The 17,367-nt window shown below is 38.3% G+C and overlaps 1 protein-coding gene across 2 annotated transcripts in view; it reads left to right on the forward strand.

The window, feature by feature from the left end:
* ZNF398 (zinc finger protein 398) overlaps positions 1-17,367 on the forward strand; it is a 37,491-nt gene that overhangs the window by 11,441 nt on the left and 8,683 nt on the right. For both annotated transcript variants that reach the window (XM_012768181.3, XM_012768189.3), the window contains 2 exons: positions 9,422-9,548; positions 10,093-10,206. In XM_012768181.3, coding sequence (XP_012623635.3) covers positions 9,422-9,548; positions 10,093-10,206 — 241 coding nt within the window. The remainder of the gene's footprint in view (positions 1-9,421; positions 9,549-10,092; positions 10,207-17,367) is intronic.

Below are 17,367 nucleotides of genomic sequence, written 5' to 3' on the forward strand. Positions count from 1 at the left end.
TCCTGGTCTTAAGCAATCTTCCTGCCTCAACTTCCTGAGTAGCTGGGACTACAGGTGCATGCCACCATGCCTGGCTATCTTTTAAAAAAAATTTTTTAATAGAGATGGGGGGGGATCTCACTGTGTTGCCCAGGCTGGTCTTGAACTCCTGGCCTCAAGTGATCCCTGCCTTGGCTTCCTGAGTTGTTGAGATTACCAGCATGAGCCATTGCACCCAGCTGCTCCTTTTTCAAAGCAGCCTGAAGTCTTTCTGGATTCATTATCTGCTTGAATTTTGCTAATAATATATATTAGAGGTTTGTTGGATTTTTAGAACCCCCCCCCCAGTATCATTTGTAGTATTTATTTGTTCATTTTGGTGCAATTAATTTTTTTTGAATATTGGGTAATCCTTGGTTGTTCGCATTCACAAGTGAAGAATTAGATTGATTAATAGTTAATTATAGGAAGCTGGCATATGTCCTCTGCCACTATGCAGCTCTATTTAATCAAAGAATCTTTCCTTTTTGGGAGAGGGCCATCTCTGTAGGTGCCCATTATTGGTGGGCTTTCTGTTAAGTGCCCTGGCAAGGAGCAAATGGGCAATGCAGGGACCACCCAGAGGCTAGAAGGAGTAAGGTGGTACTCTTAAGTTGTCACCTTGCTGGGTTTCCATCCTGTCTCCCTGGCAGGTTGTTAAATTTCTTTAGAGATGAAGTCCCTGTTTCAGTTTTAGAGGAAGTGCCACTGCTACCTCACTCTGCCAGGGCTGATGTGAGAGGCCTGCTATTCTAAGGATAAGGCCTTTAAACTGCAGTTCATAACCACTTCTTACTCCTACTCTGCTGGCTTTGAGCTTGGAATTTCTGTGGATTTCTTGGCTTTAGTCCTCTCCTGTGCATAGTCAGAGATGCAGCTTTCTCACTCTATTTTAGACCTCAGCAAACTCTCATCCTCTGTCTCCCAATAAGAATCTCATCACAAACTCTGATCTGGTGATGGCCTGTCCTCATTCTTTGTGCTGTTATGGTTACAATCTCTCTTGAGACTTATTTATAGTGGAATTCGGTGGGGGAGGGAGGAGTTAAATGTGCATTTAATTTAAAATTTGAACTGGAAGCCCATCCTGGTCCTTTATTTTTGTCACTATTTTATCATATGAATTTTTGTTGCAAGCTACTACAGATTTTTTTGTAGTGAGGTTAGATAAAAATAAACCCTTTATTAAGTTTATAAATTTGCACTACTCCGCCTGATTTTAGGTGCTAAGCAACATGTAAAGATGAGTAATTTATGGTTCTAGCCTCCAAGGAACAAAATTTTTAATTGGGGACACAAATGAAGGAATTAGGGAAAATAATCACTTAATAGTATTGTATAGACCTTAGAATCTTAAAGTATATGTTAAATTTATGAAGGTATGTTAAGATCTATAAAATACTAGTAAGTTGTGATCTGATAAAATAAGTTAATATCTGGTGCAAACCATACAGAGTCTGGAAACTGGATTGGAGAAGAAGAAAGTTACTATTTACTCAGTTTTGTGTAAGTTTGTCTTAGTTTTTTAGAATAAAGTTTCTCTAGAGTAAACAGCAATTTATTTGTCATCTGCAACAAGCACGCATATTGCCAAGAACAGCCAGGTCCCCTGCTCTGATTCTATAAACATCAAGTAACCTCTACACCATAACTTTGTTTCCTGAGAAGATCAGCCTGGATGTCAGGCCGGGTGTAGCTCTAATAAAAATTAAAATCAGTCATCCTTAAGTATTAAACTGTCTCTTGTGAGGTTGAATTTTTTTTTTTTTTTTTTTGATCAGATATCCAAGGCCTGGATACCTCTTGGTGAACTGACAGCATTGGGTTTCTAAAGTGGAGGCCCAACCCCTGGAGTAACTAGGGTACAGGTCACTGACACAGCCAGCCATCTGCCTCTGCTGCAGAAGGTGGGGACCTCAGACAATGAGGGCCACCAGAATAACACCCAGGGTTACTCAAAGCTGGGTCAAGACACTCAAGTGCCATTTTCCCCATCACAACGTCCTCAGCCAAGAGAGAGGGGCAGCTCATTTTACAATCCAGGCATGTAATTTAGATAAGGGGCTGGACCCCCACAGAATTATAAAGACACTAGGAGGAAAAGCACTAGTAGACGGAGACAAGGGTTTAATCAAGTCCCTCTTCTTCCATGAAGCCTTTCCTGTTTCATTTTTTAAATTTCATAATCAAGTGTCAAGCAATTTTTTTTTTTTTTTCTATATTAGTGAGAAACTGGAAAGTGGCTGCTCTGGATGAGGCTCTCTGAAGAGCCGGAGGATTTATTTTTGTGTGTTTGTTTGTTTTTTAAAAGACAGGGTCTCACTCTGTTGTCTGTTGCTCAGGATGGAGTGCAGTAGCATGATCATAGCTCACTGCAGCCTCAAGCGATCCTCCTGCCTCAGCCTCCCAAGTAGCTGGGACTACAGGCACATGCCACCATGCTGGGCTAATTTTTCTATTTTCTCTAGAAACAGGGTTTGCTGTGTTGCCCAATCTGGTGTTGAAATCCTGGCCTCAAGCATTCCTCCCACCTCCACCTCTCAAAGTACTGGGATTATAGGCATGAGCCACCTTTCCTATTTCAGACAACACTGAGCTCCCTATTCTGTGATCACCCGTCATACTTGTTCATTCAGCAGTCATTTGGTGAGCACCTGTGTGTGCGCAGAGTTGTGATGTCTGGGTAGGATTAAGACGTCCCTGCCTTCCCAAAGCCTCCCATCCTGTGGACTCACTCTTGGTGGTCTTGTCCACTGTTCCTTCCCACTGCAGCTGTAGTCAGGTCCTCACTGGCTTGCTTGGTCTCTCTCAAAAACCTTCTAACATACTGTACCACCCCTTGCCACAACAACGAAAACCATGATATGATTCTTATTAGATCAGTATTCCCAAGTCCCAGCTAGAATCACATTACTCTTTTGCTCAGAATTCTTCAACTCCCTGTTGCCAACTGAATAACATCCAAGCTCCTTTAGCTTGACTCAACCATAATGCCCACTATTCTCTTTCTTGCACCCTGCTCTCCAGCCAAATTTGATGAATTGCTGTTTGTACATGCCCCATAATGTTTCCTAGGTGTTGGTCGTGTCACCTCCATTTAGAATGTCTTTTCTTCCCAATTTTAAAGGGCCACTTCAAAGTCACCTCTCATAAAGCCTTCCCCAATGTCCCATATCTAAAATAATTGTTCTCGGAATTCTTGCAGACTTTTAGCTTCACTTATCTGAAGACATATACCATTCTACCTTGTATTAGATTCCCTTAGCAGCCTGTAAGTCCAAGAGCAAGATCTCTGATTTATCCTAGTACCCTCCTCCATTGAACCGTGCACATGATAGGTACTCGAATATTTATTCTATCAAAGAGGTTCTTAAAGTGTGTTCCACAGATCTCAAGGGGTCTGCAAAGACAAAATTATTTTTATAATAATGTCAAGAGATTATTTACCTTTTTTCCTAGCTTCTTATTTATGTAAGCAAGCTTTTCTTCATGTATTTCAACCCAAACAATTTTATCTATAACAATAGATGAAATACTGAAACAGGTATGAGAATCAAGCTGTTTTCTTTTTTAGCCACACATTAAAGAGTTTTGCAAAAATGTAAAACAATGCCACTGATTTTTTTGCTTTGCAAAATATTTCCCATGAAAAATAACTGTGTTAATATATAATGGATTTATTGTTGTTTTTAATTAATGCATACTTTTTTTTAAAGTTCTGTTTTTCTAATATGGTAAATATTGATAGATATATAAATGATAAATCTTTGAGGTTCTCTATAATATATATATAAAGAAACTAAAAGTGTTTTGAGACTAAAAGTGTTTTGAGAAAAAAAGGTTGGAGAACTTCTGCACTGGGATTACATTTCTTCCTCTAATGTTCCAATGTCATGGCCCCTGTATCCTTCAGTAACGATGTTCCTTATAACTCTCCTTTTCTACCAGTTACCTTTATTATATTCTCCAGCTTTTCTAAGCTCTGAGCTACACCGTTTGTCCTATTAATGTCTCTCCTTTCCCCAAGACTTCCTAGCACTGTTCTTCCTCCATCTGGATTGATTGCTTTCTTAGCTTACTGCCAGCTTTTGTTGTGGAACTTCCCTTCACGTACTCCTTTATTGTACCCACTATTTCTTGAGTCCTTGGTATTCCTCTTTTTTACTCCTTTGTTTTGCTGGAGTATATCCTCAAGAGATTTCCTAAGATGCATTGGAGGCACCTTTTTTAGTCGGTTACATGTTTGAAATGTCTTTAATTCTATATAGGATTGATGTTTTAGCTAGCTTTAAAATTTTATAAAAATACTTCTGTCTTAGAAATATATTATCTTTTAGCATACAGTGTTGTTGATGAATAGTCTGATCTTTATTCCTTTGTAGGTAAATTTCTGGAAGCTTCTAGAATCTTTTTTTATACTTAATATGACCTGTCATAATGATGTGTCTGGATATATTATGCTAAGTGCTCAGTGTGCCTGGAGATGTATATTCTCCTAGAAAATTCTCTTTTGTTTCTTATTTTAAAAAGTGCCTTCTATTTTTTCATTTCCACTGTTCTCATTTTTTTTTTTTCTTTTGAGACAGAGTCTTACTTTTTGCCACTGGAGTGCAGTGGTGTCATCATAGCTCACTGCAACCTCAAACTCCTGGGTTCAGGTGAGCCTCCTGTCTCAGCCTTCCAAGTAGCTGGGACTATGCTCAGCTAAATTTTCTATTTTTTGTAGAAATGGGGTCTCACTCAGGCTGGCCTCAAACTCCTGACCTTAAGTGATCCTCCTGCCTCAGCCTCCCAAATTGCTCAGCCTCCCAAATTGCTACAGCCTCCCATTGTGTCCAGCCTCTGTTCTCACTTTCTGGAACTCTTACTAGTTAGATGTTGAACCTCCTAAATCAAATCTTTGTCTTTAGTTTTTTTTCCCTCTCATCTGTTTTTCATCTGTCTTTTTGTTCTGTATTGTGAGAAATTATCATGACTTTATGCTCCAATCCACTTATTGAAAATTTTAATCTTGAAAAATAAAGTATATGTATACATATATATAGTCATGCATCGCTTAACAATGGGATACATTCTGAAAAATGTGTTGTTAGGCAATTTTGTCATTGTGTGAACATCACAGTGCACTTACACAAACCTAGATGGCATAGTCTACTACACACCTAAGCTGTATAGGTATAGTCTATTTCTCCTAGGCTACAAATCTGTGCAGCATATTAGTATCCTGAATACAATATAGGCAATTGTAACACAATGGTATTTGTATATATAAACAAATAGAGAAAAGGTACAGTAAAATTATGGTATAAAGATCAAAAATGGTACACTTGTATAGGGTATTTATCATGAATGGAACTTGCAAAACTGAAAGGCTCTCAGGGTGATTCAGTGAGAGGTGAATGAATATGAAGGGCTAGGACCTTACTGTACTCTACTATAGGCTTTATAAACACTATGCATTTAGGCTACACTAAATTTATTAAAAAATTTTTTCTCCAATACAAAATTAACCTTAACTTACTGTAACGTTTTAACTTTATAAACTTTAAATTTTTTTAACTTTTTGACTTTTTTATAACACCTTAAAACACAAACACATTATACAGCTATACAAAAATATTTTATTTAAATTCTTATTCTATAAGCTTTTTCCTACTTTTATTATCTTTTTAACTTTTTAAACTTTATTGTGAGCCAGGCACAGTGGCTTGCACCTATAATCCTAGCTACTCAAGGGACTGAGACAGGAGGATTGCTTGCTAGGCGCTCGAGACCAGCCTGGATGATGTAGTGAGACCCTGTCTCAACAACAACAACAAAAATCAAAAATTTTATTGTTAAAAACTTAGAAACAAATGCACATGTTAGCCTAGGACATACACAGGGTCCGGATAATCAATATCACTGTCTTCTACCTCCATATCATCCCCCTGGAAGGTCTTCAGAAGCAATAACATGCATGGAGCTGTCATTCTGTAATAACAATGCTTTATTCTGAAATAACCTCTTGATGGACCTGCCTGAAGCTGTTTTACAGTTAATTTTTTTTAATAAGTAGGAGTATACTCTAAATAATGATAAAAATTACAATAAATATATAAACCAGTAACATATTATCATTATCATTATCAGGTATTATGTACCATACATAATTGTACATGCTATCCTTTTACATTAGTGGCAGTATAGTAGGTTTGTTTATACTATCATCACCACAAACATGAGTAATACACTAGGACATCACTAGGCAATAGGAATTTTTTAGCTGCATTATAATGTTATAACACAAACACATTGTACAGTTATAAAATTTTTCTTTATTCACATCCTTATTCAATAAGCCTTTTCCTATTTTTAGATTTTTTTTTTTTTTTTTTCTTTTTAGAACCTACAGCGTATCTGGATAGATTTTGTTTTTTAATTTCTTAAACTTTATCATGAGCTGAGCACTGTGGTGCATGTCTGTAATCCCAGCAACTCGGGAGACTGAGGCAGGAGGATTGCTTGAGCCCAGAAATTCCAGACCAGCCTGGATGATTTAGTGAGACACTATCTCAAAAAAAAAAACCAAAAACAAACTTTATTAAAAACTAAGACATAAATGCACACATTAGCCAAGGCCTACATAGAGTCCAGATAATCAATATTATATTAATATCTGTGGTATAAACAGTCTGTTCTTTACCCCTATGTTGTTATGATATGAATGCCTATGTATTAGTTACAAGGAGACTCTTTTTCTCTCATTGTCCTTTTTCCATGGAATCCTGTTTTTTATTTTATGGGCGTATTAACCACAAATATGGGTGCATCACACATATTTATGGGTATAATAATTAGATAAGTTTTTTTTTTTCTTTCTAAATTCTGTTCCCTAATTATTTCTGGGATTTTTAGGGTCATTTTCCCCCTCCTTTTATTTTAGTTTTTCATGTTCCTATCACAGGCCTTCTCTAAATGGTCATTGATACTTAATAGTTCATATTCAAGAATAAAACTATAATCCCAGCACTTTGGGAGGCAGAGGTGGGATGATCACTTGAGGCCAGGGGTTCGAGACCAGCTTGGATAACACAGCAAGACCTTGTCTCTACAAAAAGAGTTTTTTAAAAGTTTACAAAGATTAACACTGTAGAAAGCTGCCAGATGGGAGGAGAAAGACATTATAGGCAGACATTATAGACATTACAGACATTATAGGAGGAGAAAGACATTATAGACAGACATTATAGACATTACAGACATTATAGTAACTAAACTCCAGAATGAGGGCAGCTTTATATTAGGTGACAGTGTTCATACTGGGTAGTTTCATTTTCACAGATAGTTCTTACATTTCTTTACAGAAGAACTTTCCCATTTTTGCCTAGCTTTAGACCAATTTCTACTGAGAAGTGGGAGGAATTCTTTTTTGCATATGGCCATTCCCTACTTGAAACCTTGACTCCACCTTGTCAGAATACACAGTATCCTCTGAATGCACTCTTCATTTTTCCTTGCTTAAATGTTTTTTCCATTCCTCTTAGTAGTAGCTAACTAAAGTCTCATCTCTTTTAGAGTCATCCCAACCCCATTATTGTCCATGCCATTAATTTGCATATAGTCATATGCCCCTTTTGGGCAGAAAGCATATTTTAATAATCTTGGTGCTTAGCGAAAACTTGTACATACTGGATACTCAGAATGTTTTGTTATGTGAAGTAAAAACTGTTGCATTTGTACTTTTGTAACTAGTAGGCATTTAATAAAGATTTATTGAATGAGGAGGTTGAGGAGAGTGGGCAGCAGGCTGAGATAGTGTCTTGGCCCTGCACCCTTGAGGAAGCCCACCCACGGAGAAGGAGATGGGCTTTTCTCCAACACTACTCTCTCTGCCTTCAGAGGTCTATCAGAGACCTTACATTTTCCCAGGATCGGAAGCCTAAGGGGACCCTTTGGCACCTCACCCCACCTCTGCCTTTCTACATTGTGAACATTTTTCTCAAATCAGAATTTGATCACCGTAAAGAAGAATTTGTACATGTTTTATAAGAAAACGTAAAATGAATTAGAGATTGCAGTACTGGAGAAAGATGAACTACATAGCCAGCTTCTTAGTGTTGATTCTACAAGGGATAGCAAATGAGTGGAGGTACTTGTTCAAGAAAGTTCATTTCTTTTGGAAATTAAAATATTCAGAGACTGAAGTAGCAACATTTAAGGGCTGAAAAAGAATTCTGGTGCTCAGGTAGAAAATATCAAAAGAATTGAATACAGGTGTGGCAGCTGGCTGAGGTCCAGGCCACAGTCAGATCCCTGGAGGCTGAAAAAGTTAGCTAAACGATAGGCCAAATGCTTGGAAAAAGAGCTACAATCAAGCAAAGAACAAAATACAAAATGAAAAGTCTGACTTGAAACAGTAAATCAGTAGTTTTCAGATTCAGTGACCTAACTTGCAGAGTCAGAAAGTGACTTGCACAATTTAAATCAAATGCTCAAGGAAATGATGGAGAAGTTAAAACAGGAATGCCAAATTTTACGAAGTCAGGCTGGAAAAGTGCAGCTAGAAGTTGAAGACATTGAAAGAGGAACAGACCAGTATTTGGAAGAAAAGTATATACTTCATGAATGTGTCACAGAGAAGAAATGTACAATCAAGCTAGAGAGAAACTGTAGTGAGCTGCAATTGCCCAGAAAAATTAAAAGTCTCATCATGAAAACAAATTGAAGAGATTGCAGGAGAAAGTGGAAGTCTCAGAGCCAAATAGAGAATTGGCAACAGAAAGCCAGGTATTAAATAGACAAAATGTTCCATTTGAAGAATATACAAAACTTCAAAAAAGACTAAAGGATGTATGTAGAAGACATAATGAATTTTTAAGTTTAATTTTGGTTCGTAACATTTGTCTGGCATCAGTCCTGTTAGGTTTCAGTCAACAACCATGGAATTATCATTTCCTCATATGCAAAAGGAATAGCATCAAAGGGAACTAACTCTTTACCTGGCAAAAGACTAGAGAACTAGAAACAATACAAAGCAAAAAAATGGAGGAACTTGGATCTCCTAGGAAATGATATTCTTGGAGAAAAGGCAGTTTGAAAAGGGGTGAAATCAGAGACTCAATACAACTTGAAGTTTTAAAATATGTAGCATTTAGATACTTTATTACTGTTTGCCAAAACACTTGAATGTGCTTCAGGGAAAGGTACCAGCTACATGCTGTATTGCATGAGTGTGAGGATATTAGGATCATACTAATGACAAGTGGAACATTAAAGAAAACGGTTTCATTGATATGTAGAATACTTATTGACAACCCTTTGAAATGTAAAAACATAATAAAAGGCACTAGTTAGGGGGATAAGATTTACTGAATGACTGAGTTGCAATGGGAGGGACTAATCCATGTGATTGTAATTTTAGGTGCCTGTGGCGTTTGATGATGTTTCCATCTACTTTTCCACTCCAGAGTGGGAAAAGTTAGAAGAATGGCAAAAGGAACTTTACAAGAATATCATGAAGGGCAACTACGAGTCTCTCGTCTCCATGGGTGAGGCTGAGTGTTGGCACCTTTTGAATGAGATGATAGCAGCTCCAAGAGGGCTTAAACAGTCCCTTTTCCTCTAGTGTCCTCATTTTCTCTATCCTCACCTCAGATTCTGGTTTCAAGGCAAAGATGACCAATTCACACTTGCTAAATCAAAATAATCATCTCTCCTATTGCCAAATTATAGGACAGAGAGTGAAGTTCAGGGTTATCGGTGTGTCCGCTGATGGTTTGTTTCCATGGGTGTCCTTCACTTTGAGAGGAGCTTGATTTCTCCTCCCCATTGAGGCACACTGTGACTCAAGGAGTGGGTAAGCAGTGCTCACTTGGCACATGTGCTTTCCCCACACATTACATTTCCTCTTACCTGCTTTCCTGAATGGATATCCATAGTTAGAGGTGGATGGATGAGAAAAAGTGATATGGGATCTATAAGAAATTCCCTGGGACTATGAACCTCAAAGCTTCAGGTCAGCCTTGATGGCAATTAGTTGTCACACTCATTTATTTCTTTGTTGTACACACTCTCCTTTTTTTTGTCTCCTAGATTATGCTATGAATCAACCTGATGTCTTATCACAGATTCAACCAGAAGGAGAACAAAATACAGAGCACCAGGCAGGGCCAGAGGAAAGTGAGATTCCCACAGACCCTAGTGAAGGTAAGTGGGAGAAGAGATTATCCACTGCCTATGTTCCTTTCCTGGTCAGAGAAGGCGGCTCAGAGGAGCACGGTTTAAGGGCTTTTAGAGCCATTCAGTGCTAAAGCAACTAGACTTTGGATCATTAGGCGTCTAAAAGTATGAGGGAGCTTAGATATCACCTTGTCCAATGCCTTTACCCATCAATCAATACCACACATGTAAGGGTGGTTAATTGCACTTCCCAACAAAAGTACTGAGACCTCGCTATTTAGGAAAATAAACATGTCCTTCCATCATAAAGGAAACAGTCACGCCCATCTGCAGTGAAGTGGCTCAAGTGAATATATACGCATGACCCTTCAGGAGTGCCGAAGGGACTAGGCATCTGCATAGTCCTTCCAAGGTGTGTGGAACCAGTGGACTCTGAGGATACCCACCTGGACATCATGGATTCTGCCAGGTCAGGGGAGCCAGCCATCACTGACTCTTCCTAACTTTTTGATTGGCAGCTGCTTAATACTGTGTGGGAAGGACTGCTAGCCCAAGTCCAATTGTATTGTTTCTTTCATGTCCTACCTTTGTTGTCAGAAAATTCTCATATACTTTTTTTCTTTGTTGGCTAGAAACTCACAGAAAATTTATTCTCCATACATCTCTCTCAGATTAACTTCTCTTAAAACCCACCCCTGTCCCATACACTGTTATCTTTTTTCTAACATTTTATTATGAAAATTTTCAACTAAGAAAGTTGAAATATTAATAGTTTTATACTGAACACCTAGATATCCAGCACCTAGATTCTACCAATGACATTATACCATCCTTCCTTATCATGCATATATCCATCCATCAACTTACTCTGTTTTCAATGTATTTTAAAATCAGTAGAGATATCTTAACATTTCTCTCTAAATAGTTCACCATGAATATCATTAACCTGGAGTTCAATATTTTTTAGCTCAATTTTATATACAATGAAATGCTCAAGTCTTTTTTTTTTTGAGACAGAGTCTCACTTTGTTGCCCAGGCTAGAGTGAGTGCCATGGCGTCAGCCTAGCTCACAGCAACCTCAATCTCCTGGGCTCAAGCCATCCTGCTGCCTCAGCCTCCCAAGTACCTGGGACTACAGGCATGTGCCACCATGCCTGGCTAATTTTTTTTTCTCTATATATTAGTTGGCCAATTAATTTCTTTCTATTTATAGTAGAGACCGGGTCTTGCTCTTGCTTAGGCTGGTTTTGAACTCCTGACCTCGAGCAATCCGCCCACCTTGGCCTCCCAGAGAGCTGGGATTACAGGTGTGAGCCACCGCGCCCGGCCAGTGCTCAAGTCTTAATTGTACATTCTCTGAGTTTTGAGCAATGCATGCATCTGTCACACATATATTATGTTTCAGAATGTATGGATGATTGCATTTAAGCAATATAACAGGTTGAATTTGATCTATATATCATAGCTATAGGTAATGAGATTAAAATATCACCCATAAAGATGAGTGACTTGATTACAGAATGATTTATTATTGGGAATATCTCTTTGGTCCACATTTTAGTTACCTGACATACTCCTCAGCAAGTATGACTATATCATTTTGGGGGGGGGATGGGTAAAAAAGATACAAGTAATTTGGTTGTATAATGATGTATCAAATTTTCATTTAGCTGCTATCTTATCAATTTGTTTTTACCTTGTTTTTTAAAACTCCATTTCTGGGTAGTCAACCTATATATTATACTTTAATTATATTTTTACTGAAAATTAGCAAACAACATAAGTGTTCAATTTATTTAGTATTCTGGTTTTATTTATTATAATTTTAGCTTGCATTGGTGATTATCAATCTTGGTATTTACCAGAACTTGAGAACAGGACTCATATAACATTGGCTGATCAATATGTACCATTAAAAAAAAACCAAACTATATATGTCTATCCTTTAGTACCTTTATGTTTTCCCCTTTTAGGTTTAATTACATATTCATGACTTTTTTTTTTCTTTTTTTGAGACAGGGTTTTGCTCTGTCACCAGGGCTAGAGTGCAGTGTCATCATTATAGCTCACTACAACCTCCAGCTCCTATGCTCAAGCGATCCTCCTGCCTCAGCCTACTGAGTAGCTGGGACTACAAATACACCACCATACCAGGCTAATTTTTTCTATTTTTAGTAGAAATGGGATCCCTCTCTTGCTTAGAACCAGTTTTTTATTTTATTTTATTTTTTTTATCTTAGCTTAGCTTATTTTATTTTATCTTATTTTATGTTATCTTATTTTATCTTATTTTATTTTATCTTATTTTGAGACAGAGTCTCACTCTGTTGCCCAAGCTAGAGTGCCATGGCATCAGCCTGGCTCACAGCAAACTCAAACTCCTGGCCTCAAATAATCCTTCTGCCTCAGCCTCCTAAGTAGCTGGGACTCTGGCATGTGCCACCATGCCCAGCTAATTTTTCTATGTATTTTTAGTTGTCCAGCTAATTTCTTTCTATTGTTAGTAGAGACAGGCTCTCACTCTTGCACAGGCTGGTCTTGAACTCCTGAGCTCAAATGATCCACCCGCTCCACCTGCCTTGGCCTCCCAGAGTGCTAGGATTACAGGATTGAGCTACCATGCCCAGCCAGAACCAGTTATTTAATAAAATAATTATTTATTTAGTTGTATGACTCTAGTTAGTTAAATGGCCAGAGAAACTTTTAGACTTTTAACATTGTCATTCAAAAAAGAAGGATTAGCTTCTTGGGATTACTCAAGTTCAATGAATACATACTTAGCCAATGGACTATAGTAATAACAGCTTATATTTCTGGAGAACTGGCCTATTACTTTTTTAGCTCTCCATAGCGTTTGTAGTTAGCTAATATCGTAACAAAAGACTGGAAAAATTCTAAATGTCCATCAAGTGAGAACTCTTAAATAAACAATGTTACAGTACAACTATAAAAAATGAAAAAGGAGTGGCTCACGCCTGTAATCCTAGCTCTTGGGAGGCCGAGGCAGGCGGATTGCTCAAGGTCAGGAGTTCAAAACCAGCCTGAGCAAGAGCGAGACCCCGTCTCTACTATAAATAGAAAGAAATTAATTGTCTCAAAAAAAAAAAAAAAGAAAGAAAGAAAGAACATAAAAAAAAAAATGAAAAAGGACTCCAGAATATTCTTGTTAAGTGAAAAATCAAAGTATAGAATAATTTGTATAGTATGACACATTATGTTAAGGAGGGAAAATAAGAATATATATACATATAGTAGTCTCCTTTTGCCTGAGGTTTCACTTTCCATGGTTTCAGTTACCCACAGTCAACTGTGGTCCAAAAATGGAGGCTGGGTGAGGTGGCTCATGACTGTAATCCTGGCACCTTGGAAGGCTGAGGCAGGAGCCAGGAGTTAGAAACTAGCCTGAGCAATATATCTATTTTCTATTTTTTCTACAAAAAATAGAAAAATTAGCCAGACACAGTGGTGTGTACCTGTAGTCCCAGCTACTTGGGAGGCTGAGGCAGGAGGATCACTTGAGCCTCATAGGTTGCCATCTGAGGCCATCTGTGGTTGCATAAGATGCCACTGCAGTCTAGCCTGTGTGTCTCAAAAATAAAAACAAACAAGCAAAAATATTAAATGGAAAATTCCAGAAATAATTCATAAGTTTTAAATGCATTTTCTGAGCAGTGTGATGAAATCTTGCACTGTCCTGCTTCTTCCCACCCAGGACTGCGTCATCCTTTTGTCCAGTGAATGCACACTGTATAGCCTACTTGCCTGTTAGTTACCAAGTAGCCATCTCTACTGTGGTGGTACAACCGTGCTTATGTTCAAGAAACAGTGCTTATGTTCATTATTTTACTAAATAATGTCTCCAAAGTGCAAGAGTAGTGATGGTGGCAATTTGGATATGCCAAAGAGAAGCCATCAAATGCTTCTTTAAGTGAAAAAGGTGAAATGTTTTAACTTAATAAGGAAGGAAAGTTGTATGCTGAGGTTGCTACGATCTATGATAAGAATGAATGAATCTTCTATCTGTGAAATTGTGAAGAAAGAAAAAGAAATTTGTGTTAGTTTTGCTGTCCCACCTCAAACTGTAAAAATTATGGCCACAGTGTGTGGTAAGTACTTAGTTAAGATGGAACTGGCATTAAAGGCAAGTACAGCCAGGCACTGTAGCTCATGCCTGTAATCCCAACACTTGAGGAAGCTGAAGCAGGAGAATTGCTTGAGGCCAGGAGTTTGAGACCAGCCTGGGTAACAGTGAAACCCTGTCTCTCCAAAAAAAAAAAAAAAAAAAGGGGGTGGGGGGGTGGAGGGGAGGTAGCAAGTTGAGGCATACCTCAGGGATAATACCTGAGGCAGATTCAGTTCTAGACTATTGTAATAAAGTGAGTTACACGAATTTTTTTGTTTCCCAGTGCATATAAGAGGTATGTGTACACAATACTGTAGTCTATTAAGTGCAATAGCATTATGTCCAAAAAAACAATGTACATACCTTAATTAAAATACTTTATTGTTAAAAAATGCTAATGATCACCTGAGCCTTCAGTGAGTCATAATCTTTTTTCTGGTGGAGCTTCCTGCCTTGACGTTAATAATTGCTGACTGATCAGGCTGATAGTTGCTGAAGGTTGAGGTGGCCATGGCAATTGTTAACATTAGACAGCAATGAAGTTTGCCACATCAGTTGACTCTTCCTTTCACAAAAGATTTCACTATAGCATATGATGCTATTGGATTACATTTTACCCACAGTAGAACTTCTGTCAAAATTAGAATCAGTCCTTTCAAACCCTGCTGCTGCTTTATCAACTAGGTTTATGTGATATTCTAAATCTTTGCTGTCATTTTAACAGGGTTCACAGCATCTTCACCAGGAGTAGATTCCATCTCAAGAAATCACTTTCTTTGCTTACCTTGAAAAAGCAACTCCTCATCTGTTCAGGTTTTATCATGAGATAGCAATTCAGTCACATCTTCAGGCTCCACTTCCAATTCTAGTTCTTTTACTGTTTCCACCACATTTGTAGGGACTTCCTCCACTGAAGTACTGAACCTCTCAAAGTCATCTATGAGGGGTGAATCAACTTTTTCCAAACTTCTGTTAATGTTGCCATTTTGAACTCCTCCCATGAATCATAAAAGTTCTTAAACCTTTGCACTCGGATGTCAAGTGTGACTCGACACAGTTAGCAAAAATTATAGAGATTAAAATTACTCTTTGAATGTATCAATAATTTTAAATATAAAAAATCCAAATAAATAAGTTTGTATTAAAAGAAACTCCAGTTTTTTATTCTATTGCCACGCTTTATAAAATCTGGGGTATTTAAAAAATTAAATCCTGAGTAGAATAAAGGAATTGAGAAAAAAGCAAGCCAAGTGCAAAGGTTAATGAATCCTTTCCAGAAAGTTTTCAATTTACTTTGCCCAGCTCCTTCAGAGTAATCAGTATCTATGGCAGCTGTAGCCCTATGAAATGTATTTCTTAAATAATAAGGCTTGAAATTCAAAATTACTCCTTGATCCATGGGCTACAGAATGGATGTTGTGTTAGCAGGCATGAAAACAACACTCATCTCCTTGTACATCTCCATCAGGGCTCTTGGGTGACCAAGTACATTGTCAATGAGCAGTAATATTTTTAAAGAATATTTTTTTTCCAAGCAGTAGTCTCAACAATAGGCTTAAAATATTCAGTAAACCATGCTGTAAACAGATGTGCTGTCATTAGGCTTTGTTTTCTTTACAGAGCACAGGCAGAGTAGATTCAGCATAATTCTTAAGAACCCTAGGGTTTTCAGAATGGTAAATGAGCATTGGCCTTAAGTTAGTCACCAGCTGCATCAGCCCCTAAGAAGAAAGTCAGCCTGTCCTTTGAAGCTTTAAGTCCAGGCTTCTCCTCTCTAGCTTGAAAGTCCTAGATGGCATCTTCTTCTAAGAGAAAGATGTTTCATCTGTGTTGAAAATCTGTTGTTTAGCATAGTCACCTTCATCAGTGATCTTAGCTGATCTTCTGGATCACTTGCTACAGCTTCTACATGAGCACTTGCTGCTTCACCTTGCACTTTTATGTTATAAAGATGGCTTCTTTCCTTAAATCTCGTGAACCAACTTCTGTAGCTTCCTCACCTCTCTCAGCCTTCCCAGAATTGAAGAGAGTTGGGGCCTTGTTCTAGTTTAGACTTTGGCTTAAGGAAGTGTTATGTCTGGTTTGATCTTCTGCCCAGACCACTAAAATTTTCTCTGTATCAGTAGCAAGGCTATTATATTTCTTACCATTGCTGTGTTCACTGGAGTAGCACTTTTTTTTTTTTGAGACAGAGTCTGACTTTGTTGCCCAGGCTAGAGTGCCATGGCGTCAGCCTAGCTAACAGCAACCTCAAACTTCTGGGCTCAAGCAATCCTTCAGCCTCAGCCTCCTAAGTAGCTGAGACTATAGGCATGAGCCACCATGCCTGGCTAATTTTTCTTCTATATATCTTTAGTTGTCCGGCTAATTTCTTTCTTTCTTTCTTTTTTTTTTTTTTAGTAGAGACAGGGTCTTGCTCTTGCTCAGGCGGGCCTTAAACTCCTAACCTCAAGCCATCCTCCCGCCTTGGCCTCCCAGAGTGCTAGGATTACAGGCATGAGCCACCGTGCCCGGCCTGGTGTGAACTTTTAATTTCCTTCATGAACCTTTCCTTTGCATTCACAACTTGGCTAACTTTGGTACAAGAGGCCTTGCTTTTGACCTCTCAGCTTTTAACATGCCTTCTTCACTAAGCTTAATCATTTCTAGCTTTTGATTAAAAGTGAGAGATTTGCTACTCTTTCTTTCACTTGAACACTTGAGAAAGTAGGAAGTTGAAAGGCAATTGTCACATCTGCTAATTGGCCTAATTTCAATATTGGGCTGAGGAGAGAGAGAGAAACAAAGGAATGGCAGGTCTGTGGACCAATCAGAAAAACACATACTAGGCCGGGCATGGTGGCTCAGGCCTGTGATCCTACCACTCTGGGAGGCTGAGGCGGGCGGATTGCTGGAGGTCAGGAGTTCGAAACCAGCCTGAGTGAGACCCCGTCTCTACTAAAAATAGAAAGAAATTAATTGACCAACTAAAAATATATATACAAAAAATTAGCCGGGCATGGTGGCGCATGCCTGTAGTCCCAGTTACTCCGGAGGCTGTGAGGCAGTAGGATCACTTGAGCCC

Source organism: Microcebus murinus, chromosome 9 (genome assembly GCF_040939455.1).
Source record: "Microcebus murinus isolate Inina chromosome 9, M.murinus_Inina_mat1.0, whole genome shotgun sequence".
Classification (NCBI taxonomy): Eukaryota; Metazoa; Chordata; class Mammalia; order Primates; family Cheirogaleidae; genus Microcebus; species Microcebus murinus.